Source organism: Pteropus medius, unplaced genomic scaffold (assembly GCF_902729225.1).
Source record: "Pteropus medius unplaced genomic scaffold, Ma_sr-lr_union100, whole genome shotgun sequence".
Classification (NCBI taxonomy): Eukaryota; Metazoa; Chordata; class Mammalia; order Chiroptera; family Pteropodidae; genus Pteropus; species Pteropus medius.
In genome coordinates, this window is record NW_024340699.1 from 11,485,849 (window position 1) to 11,497,905 (window position 12,057).

The 12,057-nt window shown below is 51.4% G+C and overlaps 1 protein-coding gene across 2 annotated transcripts; it reads right to left on the reverse strand.

The window, feature by feature from the left end:
- Positions 1 to 466: 466 nt before the first annotated feature.
- On the reverse strand, positions 467 to 7,917 carry BOD1 (biorientation of chromosomes in cell division 1). 2 transcript variants are annotated; one of them, XM_039878303.1, is made up of 4 exons: positions 7,462 to 7,905; positions 4,343 to 4,467; positions 2,148 to 2,344; positions 467 to 1,204 (listed from the first exon to the last, which is right to left on the reverse strand). In XM_039878303.1, the coding sequence occupies exons 1-3, from the start codon at positions 7,696 to 7,698 to the stop codon at positions 2,149 to 2,151; spliced, it is 558 nt and encodes a 185-aa protein (XP_039734237.1). In that variant the 5' UTR covers positions 7,699 to 7,905; the 3' UTR covers positions 467 to 1,204; position 2,148. The 2 variants fall into 2 exon arrangements, with proteins under 2 accessions (XP_039734237.1, XP_039734238.1); XM_039878304.1 differs by lacking the exons at positions 467 to 1,204; positions 2,148 to 2,344 and adding an exon at positions 2,353 to 3,961 and having other exon boundaries at positions 7,462 to 7,917.
- Positions 7,918 to 12,057: the final 4,140 nt, after the last annotated feature.

Sequence of the window (12,057 nt, forward strand, 5' to 3'; positions counted from 1 at the left end):
GTTTCTGAGAACCGGTCACCGGTGTTAGGTGGGGACTTACTGTAGGTTGCAGTGTATCAGCTGAACAACACCCAGCAGTAGACGCCACCGAGAACCTCTGACATGCAAGGACGGGCCAATGTTTATGAAGGGCCAGCAGCAGACCAGAGCTCAGCATGGTGCTCAGGTCCCACCCAGAACTTCTCAGAGCACCTGATTTGCCGAGCTCTCCAGGTCGCCTCCTACACACTCGTAACGCGCTGCCCTCGACTAAAGACCGGCGTCAGCAACAGTCCGGGGGAGCAGAGGGCGCGCTGCCCACTCCCAGCACCGTCTGCTGGCCTTGGGGTGCAAGCAGCCCCGAGTCTCGGCCGCCAGTCCTTCACCACCATGAAATCATGTGTTGTGCACAGGGGTGGCAGGCAGGCAGGCAGGCAGACGGAAGGGTTTCCCTGTCACAGCCTGGGGTCTAAGATGCAGTTGAAGCTTCAGAGTATCAAATGATTTTATTATAAAAGTTAAGCTAATTATTAATCTTTAATCACTTTTGTAAAAAACAGAAATACGAGAATAAACACACCCAAGACTTCCTATCCTTGCAAGATCAGCAGCCCTGGACAGAGAACTCGCAAATGTTTCCTTCTGCCTACGTCAGCCGCCTCGGCACGCTAGGGTCCTGTGTTTTGTCACCTCTAGGGGAAAGGAAACTACAGCTACAAGATATTCACATTCACAACTTTAAAGCTATTTGATGCTAATGGCTTATACTTTCTAGTTCGTGACTCAGAAACAATATCAAATAAGCACTGTCAAAAACCTACTTCCAGCTAACCTTTACTGTCATTCTTGGAAATTACACCTTTGAGACTGGTTACATTTCCTCACTGTGGCTTTTGTTTATCCCTCAGCACAAACCCTGAAATCCGCACATAGCCTAAGTTCAAGTCTAAAGGTTCGTTTCTGGACCACCCCAGATTGATGTAGTGTTTCTTTAGATCTCTGTAGTGTCTACTGGGTGTCATCCCCTCAGACAGGCTGGCCATATAACAGCATAGTGCAGGGGCACACAGGTCAAACTTGCTCCCTGTTCAATCTGGATCCTGCCCCGAAGTCAAGGTTGAAATCAGTGATGCCCTTGGCCCGTCTTCATTCCGAAGTCGTACTGTTAGGAAATGAATCTATTTCTTCACCAAAGCCAATGAAACTTCCAGATGTCAGGCATATTCTGAAAAGAAGAGAATCATATCAAAATGCTTACTGATAAGAGACTACGTTTACTTAATTTGATGATCCCAAAGGAATTTACAGTTAAACTAGGAAGACGTGAGGTGAGTGAGTGATATTCCATAATGGCACTGAGGTCTCCCGCATGGCCACAAAGACAGTTCCTCTCTGGGGTGAGGGCCCATGGGAGCCTGACGCTTTCGCACTGTTCACTTGCTCATGCTCATCAAAGGTGGCAGACGGCTCAGAGACTCTTACAGGACACCGAAGCAGAGGGAGGGGACGAGGAAACCCACCCAGCAGTCACTGACGGTGGCTGAGCACGAGCCCACTGCTCCCTGTGACCAACGTTCTCATTTACCAGTGTCTTCTAAGCACTGCAAGAAAGCGTTGTTTTGTGCATCTACAGCTGATTTTTACAATTAAATTCCAAATGTAATAAAAAAGCAAGTATGCGTAACAGAAGAACCCCAGGGTAATGAGGTGGTAAAACCAAATCCCCACAAATACCCAGAATTCCAGCAGGGCTCAGAGCAGAAGTGGGGCCCCATTTAGGACGACGCCACCTTAGAATATGCTTCGTTTGATTTTACATCCAAATCGCAGGCCCGAGCTTAACTCCTGTCCAGGGGCGAGACTCGTTGAAACAGTTTCGGAAAAACAAGACTTCCATGTGAACGTCCCTCCTGCACACCGGCCGCCCCAGCGGGTGTCTAACGGGGAGTCTAGCTGTGGTTCACACGCTCGTCTCTGGTGGCAGGGACGCACATGCGCTGACACAGGAAGACACTGATTACTCCGTGGCGAAGATGACTCCTGGGGAGTCCACCTGCGTGAATACCTTCCTGAACAGACACCCCCGGCAACGGCTCGCCCGTCTCCTATCCACCCATCGCCCCCCACGTCAGACATGCATGCTCCTGGACCCCAGAAGGGTACTGCACCTTAGGGAGCATCCTGGGACGGGGCCGCAGGGTCCTGGCTCTCCAGCTCTGGAGGGGATGCTAGGATGACTTCTTTTTTCTTGGCCGCCAGGAACTCATGAATCGCTCGCTCTATCTGTGGCCTGAAGATGTGGTTCAGTTTGGGATCCACCACTTGAGAGATGATTCTGTCCACTCCAGCCTCCAACATCCCCGACCTTGTGGAGACAGAGATCATTCTGTTATGTAGTGCCCCTGAGACTCTAGTCCCCGACACGTCACGTGAGAGCCCAATAAACAGCCACCTGGTCAAAGCTACAGCCACTCAGGCGGTAAGGGCCATCCACTTGCCACATCCAGTTCAGGCTGTTACAGTTTCACCTGAGGGGCGGTCCACGGCTAGCAGCCACCTGTTATCCCAGCTCGTGATCCCATCCACTACCACCTCCACCTGTACAAAGGAACCAAACAAACGAAGCAGCCTGTCCCAAGGACAAAGGACAAGTGACAAGATGGTCAGAAAGAACCTGATGACGGGGTGAGTGAAAACCTCAATCTCACTGTCGAAGCCAGCGAGCTTCACACTTGAGTCCACATCCTCCGACATCTCTTCTCCCCCTAGTCAGAGCAGAGGTGACCCGCAGCAACCAGCTATTGTCCCCGCCTCATGCAACACAAAGCCGTCAGAGCTGCAAGAGCTTATGTCGCCAGCAACTCCATATGGCATTCAAGCTGTGACTGTCACCTATCACGCGCACTAGCCATCTCGAAGGCAAGCAAGTAAACACACGAGGAACAAACTGGTTCTGAGCTCCTAAGGGGCTAAAAGGCACAGCAGAGCAAAAATTAGCCAAGATGTATGCATTCGGACACATGGGACAGGGCAGTGAGGAGGGGTACGGTGACAGGAAGCACACAGCTGGAGAGTTTGGAACAGAGTCCACGTAGGGTCAAACGGAAGGGTCCTCAGGGATTAAGATTCAGAGAGCGTCACAAGCACGTGGTAGGTCGTACTTATTTCCTCTCAGACTTGAGAGTGCTGGGGCCATTCGCGCCTTTGCTTGGGGTAAAAATCTGTCCTGCGGCAGGTGGGCAACAGGTACAGCAACGGAACCAGGTGAGTGAAGGCACACAGCGCCGAGTGAGGCTGAAACAGGCCCCCAACCGCTTCGGGTGAGGGGCGAACGAAGCGCTCCCTGGACTCGGGTGATGCCAGCTTATCGCAAGAAGCCACAATGTAAACTCAGCGCCGGGAGCACAGGCAGACCCACATCACAGTCTGCGCCTCAGAGGAGAGCACGGGACACGGCAAGGTCAGCCAGGAGGTGAGGCCACCCCTCCTTAGTCACAAGCTGACCGCTTTCCAGCTATGCCCCGCCCCAACCCTGTCTCCCCAAGGCAGAGTCCCGGGGCCGCTCGCGGGCTGCAGAAGCCTGGTCAGGGGAACAAAGCACAAAGAAAGTGCGGCTCACGCCCTTGGAGGCTGGTGCAAGGCGTGTGAGGGAACACGAAGTCTCGTCAGGAGCCTAGAGCAGAAGGGAATGAGCAGGTGGCATGTAGCTAAAGGACGCAGCCACGCTTAGGGTCACAGGAGAGCCAGACCTCCCGAGGAGCTGTCCGCGCTGTGGACCTCGGGGGCAGCTCTGGGCCTGAACGGGGGTGGTGGCCGACGCTGAGGCCTGCAGCGCCTCACCTGGTGACAGCACTCCAGGGCTTAGCAGAAAACCTTCCCTTCAACACGGCATTAGCACGTGCCTCAAATTCACAGTGCGCAAGAATCACAGAGAACACGTCCCAGTGTGGCGTCCAAATTCACGTTTCAGGTCAAACACAGTCTAGACCAAATCAGAAAGCAGGACAATTTACACGGGTGGTAAAACTAAGCATTCGCTTGTGAGAACAAAGACGCAAGACCCTCGTGCCCAAGCTCCAGCTCCCACGGATGCTCGGCCGGCAGAGCGCGGAGGTTACGCCTCGCGGTCCGGGATGCCTTCCGAGGCGCCCGCAGGGAGTGCGGGGGAAGCCTGCGTGGTGGGAGGAACCAGCAAGGATGTCAGCTGAAGTCTCTGCTCACTTAGACCTTAATTTCAATAAGGGGGTGGCCTGCTGCAAGCCATATGTGACGTCTGTGTGCAGTGCCACCACCCTGGCCAGTGACGGGCACTCGCTTCCTTGCGAGCCTGACGTGTGAGACCGACCGCCTTTCGCTTACTTACTGAACCACGCTCTGCCTCAGCCCATTTCGCACTTGGTTTTTGTTCATCGTGGGATTCCACTCCTGCTTGTCCAGATGTGTTGACACAAAGTTATCCACTTTCTGCCTCAGGTTCTGGTAAGCGGGCTAAAATATCAGAAAGAAGGGGTGCAGTGAGACGTCGACATAGCGGCCCCTGGCGGTCACTCGTGCAGAGCGCAGCTTCCCGCACCTTGCGGGGCGCTACCCACGACCAGGAATCACGGTGCGGACGTGAAGGGACCCCGATGTGAGTGCCGATGTCATGGGGGGTGGTGCGATGCCAGATGCCTCATGCTATGAACCCATTTACGCTTCAAGTAAGTCTACGAGGGGGTCTCATTAGTTCTGTCCTGTTCCCCCTTTAGGGATTACACACTTATAAAAAGTAAACACGCTGCCCACACGGCAAAGCCAAGGTCGCACCCAGGCTGTTTCTAAATCAGAGGAGCGGGTTCTAGACCGGCTCCATCGCTCACTGGCGCTCTGCCTTTCCGAGTCTCAGTTACATCCATCTGGGAAACTAATATCACTGCCCTGCTTACCTGCAGGGTATTCCCAACAACAAAGGAGGGCCCAGGAAAGCCCTCTGCAAAAAATGAAGGGCCACCTGAACCTCAGCATGATGCAAGATGTGGACGCAAGTCAAAGCCCGTGGAACACCGGGAAGGGCTGGTGGGGCGCAAAACGGAAGCCCAAAACGGAGCTGAGAGGCACTTACTGGTCTCCGGTGTCTCACCCAACGGGATCAGGACAAAGTTCTGACCCAACGGGATCAGGACAAAGTTCGCGGGAACTTGGTAAACATGAGGAACGCGTGTTCTGAGCGGCTCTTCCCTAAACCAGGTGTGGTGGTGCTCTGCACCCCCCGCCCCCCACGGTGGGCAGAGGATGCCACCCCAGCCCAGCGATGCTCCGATTAGCCACGTGATTTGCTCTGCTCAGTGGGATGTGAGTAACAAGAGACCTTAAACGTGGCTGCACTGTCTGGCTTGGCGCTTGTGCTCTGATGGCCCTCTATGAGGGTGTGTCGTGGCTAGCCCCTGCCCCTTCAGCCTGGGACCTAGGATGAGTACATGTGTAACAGACCTAACCCCAACCCACAGCTGGGACCCGGTCCCGGGCGACCTGCAGCCTACAGCTGAGCCACCAGCTGAAGACACCAAGATCAGCTGCACCTTGATGACCTGCAGCCCTGTCCGCGTGGGAAATGCTTGTCATAAGCCAGAGAGATCTGGTTTATCAGGCAGTGTTATTGTGGCCAAAGTGCGAATAGTCAGCTACGTGACATCAATGAAGGGATCAGCAGGCCTTAACTCCACGCATGGACTCTTCCAAAAGGCCAAGAAAACTGACTCACGAGGATTCTCCACTAAACCTGGAGAGGACGAGGCAGGGGGACGAGTGAGAAGTAGAATCCACACACGCCTGGGTACTATCGGCCTGGCAACTCCTGTTTCCTGGTAGCCATCCTCCCCTCTCTACAAGGGTCGGGCATGTTCACCTGGCCACAGGGGTGGGTGCCCGACTCATGCTAAGACAATGCACACACTCCTTGGGATTTTTAAACTGGAGCCGAGAGTCCCTTTCTAGAGGAAGAAGCTATAAGATGTAATCAAGAGACACTAGTCATCGAATGGACATCTCTGCGGCAGTTAAGAACGGATCAAAGACAGCGCCGTGGGGCAGCCCTGGTCCAAATGCAGCCCTCCCCTCCTGGCGGTTTGTCCATTTAGCCCTTCCGTGGAGTCAACAGATCCTCTCCTCTGCTTAAGGAACTAGAATTGGACTTGTCACTTGGAACCATGTATCCGGATACTATACCTTCTACTATTCAAAATAACTCACCCAGTTTGAGTTTACTGAAAAAGGACAGCAAACGTCACCGCCAAACACGCACAGATCCAGACAACACAGAGTAATCCCCTCCTGCCATTAACACTTTATTGTATTATCTATCCCTCGCTCGACTCCCCCATCAGTTAATAGTTTGGATACACTGCAAAGTACATTACAGTACACTTGCCCCTAATACTTCAGCGGTCTGGGGTGGGGCCTAAAAATATGCACTTCTAACAAGTTCTCAGGTGATGTTCCTCATCCAAGGACCACACTTTGAAAACCATGGGGCTAAAGCAACGAAGAATTCAGTAACATGTGCCTGGCTAGCCCCTGCCCCTTCACGTTACTAGCTTTGACAATAACAGTGCAGCCCGTGCACTCCATAAACCATCTGGCCTACGTGTCAGTTTTCTACCCTGGAGTACAAGCGTTGAGGGCTGGGTAGTGACTGACTCGTTCGGGTATCTACAGGGCATGGCGCGAAATAGGCCGATAAATGTTCAGTGACTAAACAGACTGGGTCTCCCTAGCCTTAAGGTCTTCTCTGAAGCTCACAATCTTGCTATGAGGTAGGCTCAGAGAGAAATCACTTCACTAGAGAGCCGGGCCAGTGACAGGGCCTCAACTCGCAACCATTGTCTTGTTAGAGAAGCTTAGGTAAGGGAGGAGGTGAGTGTTCCAGCAACTACGGAATGTCTGACACGGAATACAAACGACCTTGGCAACTAGGCAGCGTTAAATAGCATTTTACTGGGAGGTTGGCCTATGGTACTAGGCTCTAAAATTGTCACCAAATCCCCTTTCGCTAATAATGGAGCACAAAATAAAGGTGCTGGCTCGACAACAATGTACCTTAATTCAACTGCACACGCAAGTCTGCAAACCACTGAGCTAGAGAAAAGGAAGAAACATCTACGGTATTGATGACTCTGCATTCAAGCGATTCTCGCTTACTTACCTGGCTTTCTCCACTATCAACAGACTGAGGTTTGTTCTTGAGAGGCTTAAAGGAACCCCATTTGGGGAAAGAAAGGGGTTAGGCTCTAAAAACCATTATCGAAACCCCAAGTTCAGAGAAGCAGCTGGGCTAAATTAAACCGTCCGGCTCGTAGAGCCGGGGACTGGGAGCCGAACCCACGTGCGCGTCGCTCGGAAGGCTCCGCGTACGCCCCCTGCGGTCCGACCTGACTGCTGAGATTTGTACAGGCATCTTGTTTTTCTCTCTGGGCTGGGGAAGCAGAGAGGCGGCGGCCTCAGTACCTTGGTGTCCACGTCCGCCAGGCAGTCCCGGCGAAAGCTGTCAAACAGGCCCCGGCTCTTGAGCTGCTCCACGATGACAGCGATGAGCTGCGGGTCGCCGGGCGCCAGGGAGGCCGGGTTGGTGCGGCCGCCGCCCCCGCCGGCCCCCGGCGCGCCGGCCGCCGCCCCCGCCGAGGCCTGGCCCGCTCCGCCGCCGCCCCCCGCGCCCGCGCCCCCCGCGCCGCTGCCGTCCGCCATGGCTGCGCCCCGGGCCCGCGAAGGAGACCTAGCACGGCTGCCTCTCAGGGACAGAGGGCCCGCGTCGCGGAGAGGTGGCGGGGGAAGAGGACGGAGCGGCGGCGGCGGGACAGGGGGCGGGAGCAGGCTCTGAGGCTGCCGCGGTGGTGGGACAGGCGGCAGGAACGGCCAGCTGCCCCCCGGGCGCCTTTCCGATGACGTCACAAGTGGCCTTTGCATTGTGGGGCGGGGGGTATGCGGCAGTCATCACCGGCTTTCTTATAGGCAGAGGTCTGGGCGACTGAAACTACAACTCCCGGCAGGCTTCGGGCCGCTCGTCGCCAGTTCGCGGGGCAGTGTGGGAATTGTAGGCGGAGGGCCTCGTGTTAATGGCAGGGCGGTCCTTTCTCCCATCGCTGCAACCCTTGCTCTAAATTAGCGCGTCCCGGCTACGACTGATGATAAGAATCATCACCACGGCTGATTAGAATTATAGATTAGCGGATTTCTTAATTCAGATTTTCTGGGTGGGGGCCTAACAATCTGTGCTTTTAACGTGCACTCCCGCGGCCTCTTTGGACAATAAGGTCCAGGAAATTTGGAAAACAGCGGACTAATCAAATTTCTGTTATTCAGTCATGAGTGAGGGTCTTTATCCCCTTCTGATTTTTAATAGCAATGCATACTTATTTTAGAAAAATTGGAAAATAATGGCAAATTGTCTTCATGAATTCTTTCTTGAAATGATTAAGGATTTCCTCCTGGGTATTAATACTGTCAATAATAATAATAAACTAGTAATGAGTAATTGGATTGTGCCAGGTATACTGATAAGCACTTTACATACACTACTTCACAACCATCGAAAAGTAGGTACTATTATTGCTATTTTACACATGTGACTATGGAGGCACCGAGTTTGTTGCCCCGATCACGTAATTCGAGGAAGAAAAGGAGGATTTGAACACAGGTTTACTAAGTCCAAATCTTGCAATGTATAAGTTGCACCACATCCTGAGAACTGGCTGGCATCATACACTAGGTAAGGCTTTATATCCTGATTTTTTTTTTTTTGTAGCCACAATGCGCCATTGGAACCCCATAGCTGCCACCACTGTCTTCCCTTCCTTCAGCCGTTTGCCCAGTATTAGCTCAGCTCCTGCCCACAACCCTGGCAATTGTCTGCTATTGTTATTCCTTATCTTAAATAAGCAGTGGGGAGAGGGTATGAATACTAAATTCTCAATATCCTTAGCTTCTGGGAAGAGGCAGAATAGACAGACCTGGGATGCTCTGTACCCCCAACATTTACTATTAAATGAACCCTCAAACATTCAGGTTAGTTTATACTCATCCTTTAACATCCCCTCAATCTTCCTCAATGATTAAGGTAATGACAAACAATACTTCCCCATCCTTACGATTACCTAATGTCTATTCTTACTAATTTTCCACGCTTACCACTTACCCCGTTCAGGCTGCCTAGTCCGCATGTTCATTCTCCTCCAAGCCCCCTTCGATGAGCTTCGTCTCCATTTTTGGCACATCACACCTTAAAAGCTCTTTCCTTTGGGGAAACTTTTCTGACCCTCAGGCCTAATCTGGTCTTGTCTCACTGATACAGACACTCAGAGCCTCATTCTTGTAGCAATTACTATAATTGGAAGTGAATAATTTATAGGCTAACTGGTCACCTGTTTCCCATGGTAGAGTGTAAGCTTTAGAGCTGGAACCACGACTTGGCCGTCACTGTGTCCCTAGCATGTAGTTCCATACCTAGGTCAGAGTGAATGCATAATTTTCGATCTGTTTCCTATGATCATTGGATAGGGTCGAGCATTGTGTGTGTGTGTGTGTGTGTGTGTGTGTGTGTGTGTGTGTGTGTGTGTATGCATGTGCATGTGCACGCATGTGTGTTTGAGGGAAATGGAGGGGGCATTGGAGCCACAGCCTTCAGAAAAGAAGCATTATAGCGGGAGATGGTGGATTAATTTGTCATGACCTAATGGGTCAGTGATCCTGGAGATTGGCAGCATGTGGTTCACCCTTTGGCAATCTCATAGCGGGTATGGGGACCCTGTGTCCTGGTTGTTGGAACTCTTAACCGTCAGAATATGCTACACTCTATGGCTGTGACATCGTCTCTGGAATGGATATAAATGGGGTAGTGTGGGGGATGAGACGTGAAGGGGATCCAGACTAGGGGAGGCTTACTATTCACCCAGATTTGCAATAGGAAGCCACTACCACATCCCAAATGCCCCTCCCTTCTGAAAGTCAAAGAATGTGTAATACACAATAATGGCCACCAGGGAGCGCCATTGCTACACTAATAATCCAGGACCTTTGGAAATGTCTACACAGAATATTGTTTTAACTTTGGCCCAGGTGGTAATCTCGTTCTTCAGGTATCTATGAGGTGAAAAAAATCATGGTAGGTTCTTCGTATGAAAATCTGTAACAAGATGCCTGATCCCAGTAAACTGCACTTATTAGGTGCTGGAGTACTTTATGTCCAAGACCGTCTGAGAGGGCGGAACCGCCAAAGCCCAAACCCAGATCTCAGGGGAGAAAGGGCAGGAGCTGGGAAGAAACGAGAGCCACAGGCTGCCATGGGAGGTGTGGAACAGCAGCCTAGTGCTTGGGAATTTACATCAGATGGTGCTGGATTGGAATCCTCGCTCTGTCACTTAAGGGCCGTGTGACTTCAGGCCATGTGACTGTCACCTCTGAGCCTCAGTTCCTTGGGAACTTGGAGAGGCTTAAGCACCATTTTAGCAATCTATTTAGCGTAATCCCTGGTCCTTAGCAATTATTTAATACATACTGTAGTCACATGTTTATGTTTGGGTTGGGAGGTTATGTGGTTACCCTGTCTCCCCCACTAACTCCTAAATTCCACGAGGAAAGGGATTGTCTGTTTCGTTCATCATCACGTTTCTGGCACCTAAAACAGTGTCTGGGACAAACAAGCTCTTGGTAAACATATGATGAGTGGATGAAAAAAAGTAAGGAATAAGTGAATGGGAAATTTGCCCTTCTAAGTATAAGATAAGACCGTCTAAGATTTTTGATACTGCCCTTGACCAAATGACAGAATGTAGCCAATATTCAGAGGGGTCAGGTATAATCGAGTGAGCCGTTCATAACATATGACTAAACTGGACTAGGAGGCTGTGAGTTGCCTTGGTAACCTTCTGACCTTCTAACCCAAGGTCCTGATCCATAAGCAAGAACGTTCCAGAGCCCAAAGGCTGAGCCCAGGGCTGCATTCAGACCCCACACCCACACGGGGTAGACTGTGGGTCCTTACTCATGCCCATGGCGTGGCCCTTTTTTTTCTTGCTTCCGTATATCCATCAAAGATCCGGGGCTGTTCTTAGGCTGGGCAACTATGTGTTAGTTCCAGCATCCAGAGCTTCTCGAGACTGCCTGTCTGTGATGTATTGGCTGCTGCTTTTTGTTTGGTTCCTTCTGGTGTTTTCCAGCATCTCTGATGACTGGTTGGATCCAGATACACCCTGAGAAAACAGGACTTTCATAGGCAAGAGTCCTCAGCACCAATCGATAGCGCCACCGCCTCTCCCTGAAAGGTGCATCAGGTAACATTTCAGGCTGCGCAGTTTTTAACACGTTGTCATTTTGAACTATTACTAAGCAACATGGTATGATATAGAGAAAAGGCCAAGAAGTTTGCAATCTGGGTTGGGTTTCGATCCAGCACTTCTGCTTGTCGGCTGTGTGAGCTGCGGCAATCCACGAACCAATGTGAGCCTCGGTTTGTTCAGCTGTACAATGGGATGTTATTAGTGCCTACCTTTTGTTGTCACAAATATTAGAAATAATATATACGCCGCACCTGGCACATAGTAGGCCCTCAATAACCGATAGCTAATAACGTGGTCTTGATACTTAGTTGTACTCAGTTGTAGTCTGTTATTGGACAGAAATCTTGATAAATGTGTATCCAGAGTTTCTACATACATACATAGTTGGCCACACACACACACACACACACAATAATAATAATAATACTTTTGCTTTTATTACTTTGCTGGTTTTAATCTTGTGATGACCTAGGGAACTACTCAGCCAGTCCCTAAATTGGTGGGCTCAGGGAAGCCAAGTTCCTAGTCGAGCCCGGCTGGCTATTGCTTCTGGAATCCGAGTTCATCCTCGGCCTCCGTCGCCACGTTTTCAACAGTGTCTCATTCTCCAGCGACATTCCCCGTCCACCCATTTCCTTCCGGTTGCCTACTCTGTATTCATCCCCTTCTTCGTCAATAGAACCCCATTTCGTTGGGGGCTGCAGGGCGCCCTGTTCACGTTTACGGTTCTCTAGATATTGCCTTGTTGCTGGGTGACCACTGGTCCCAGTGC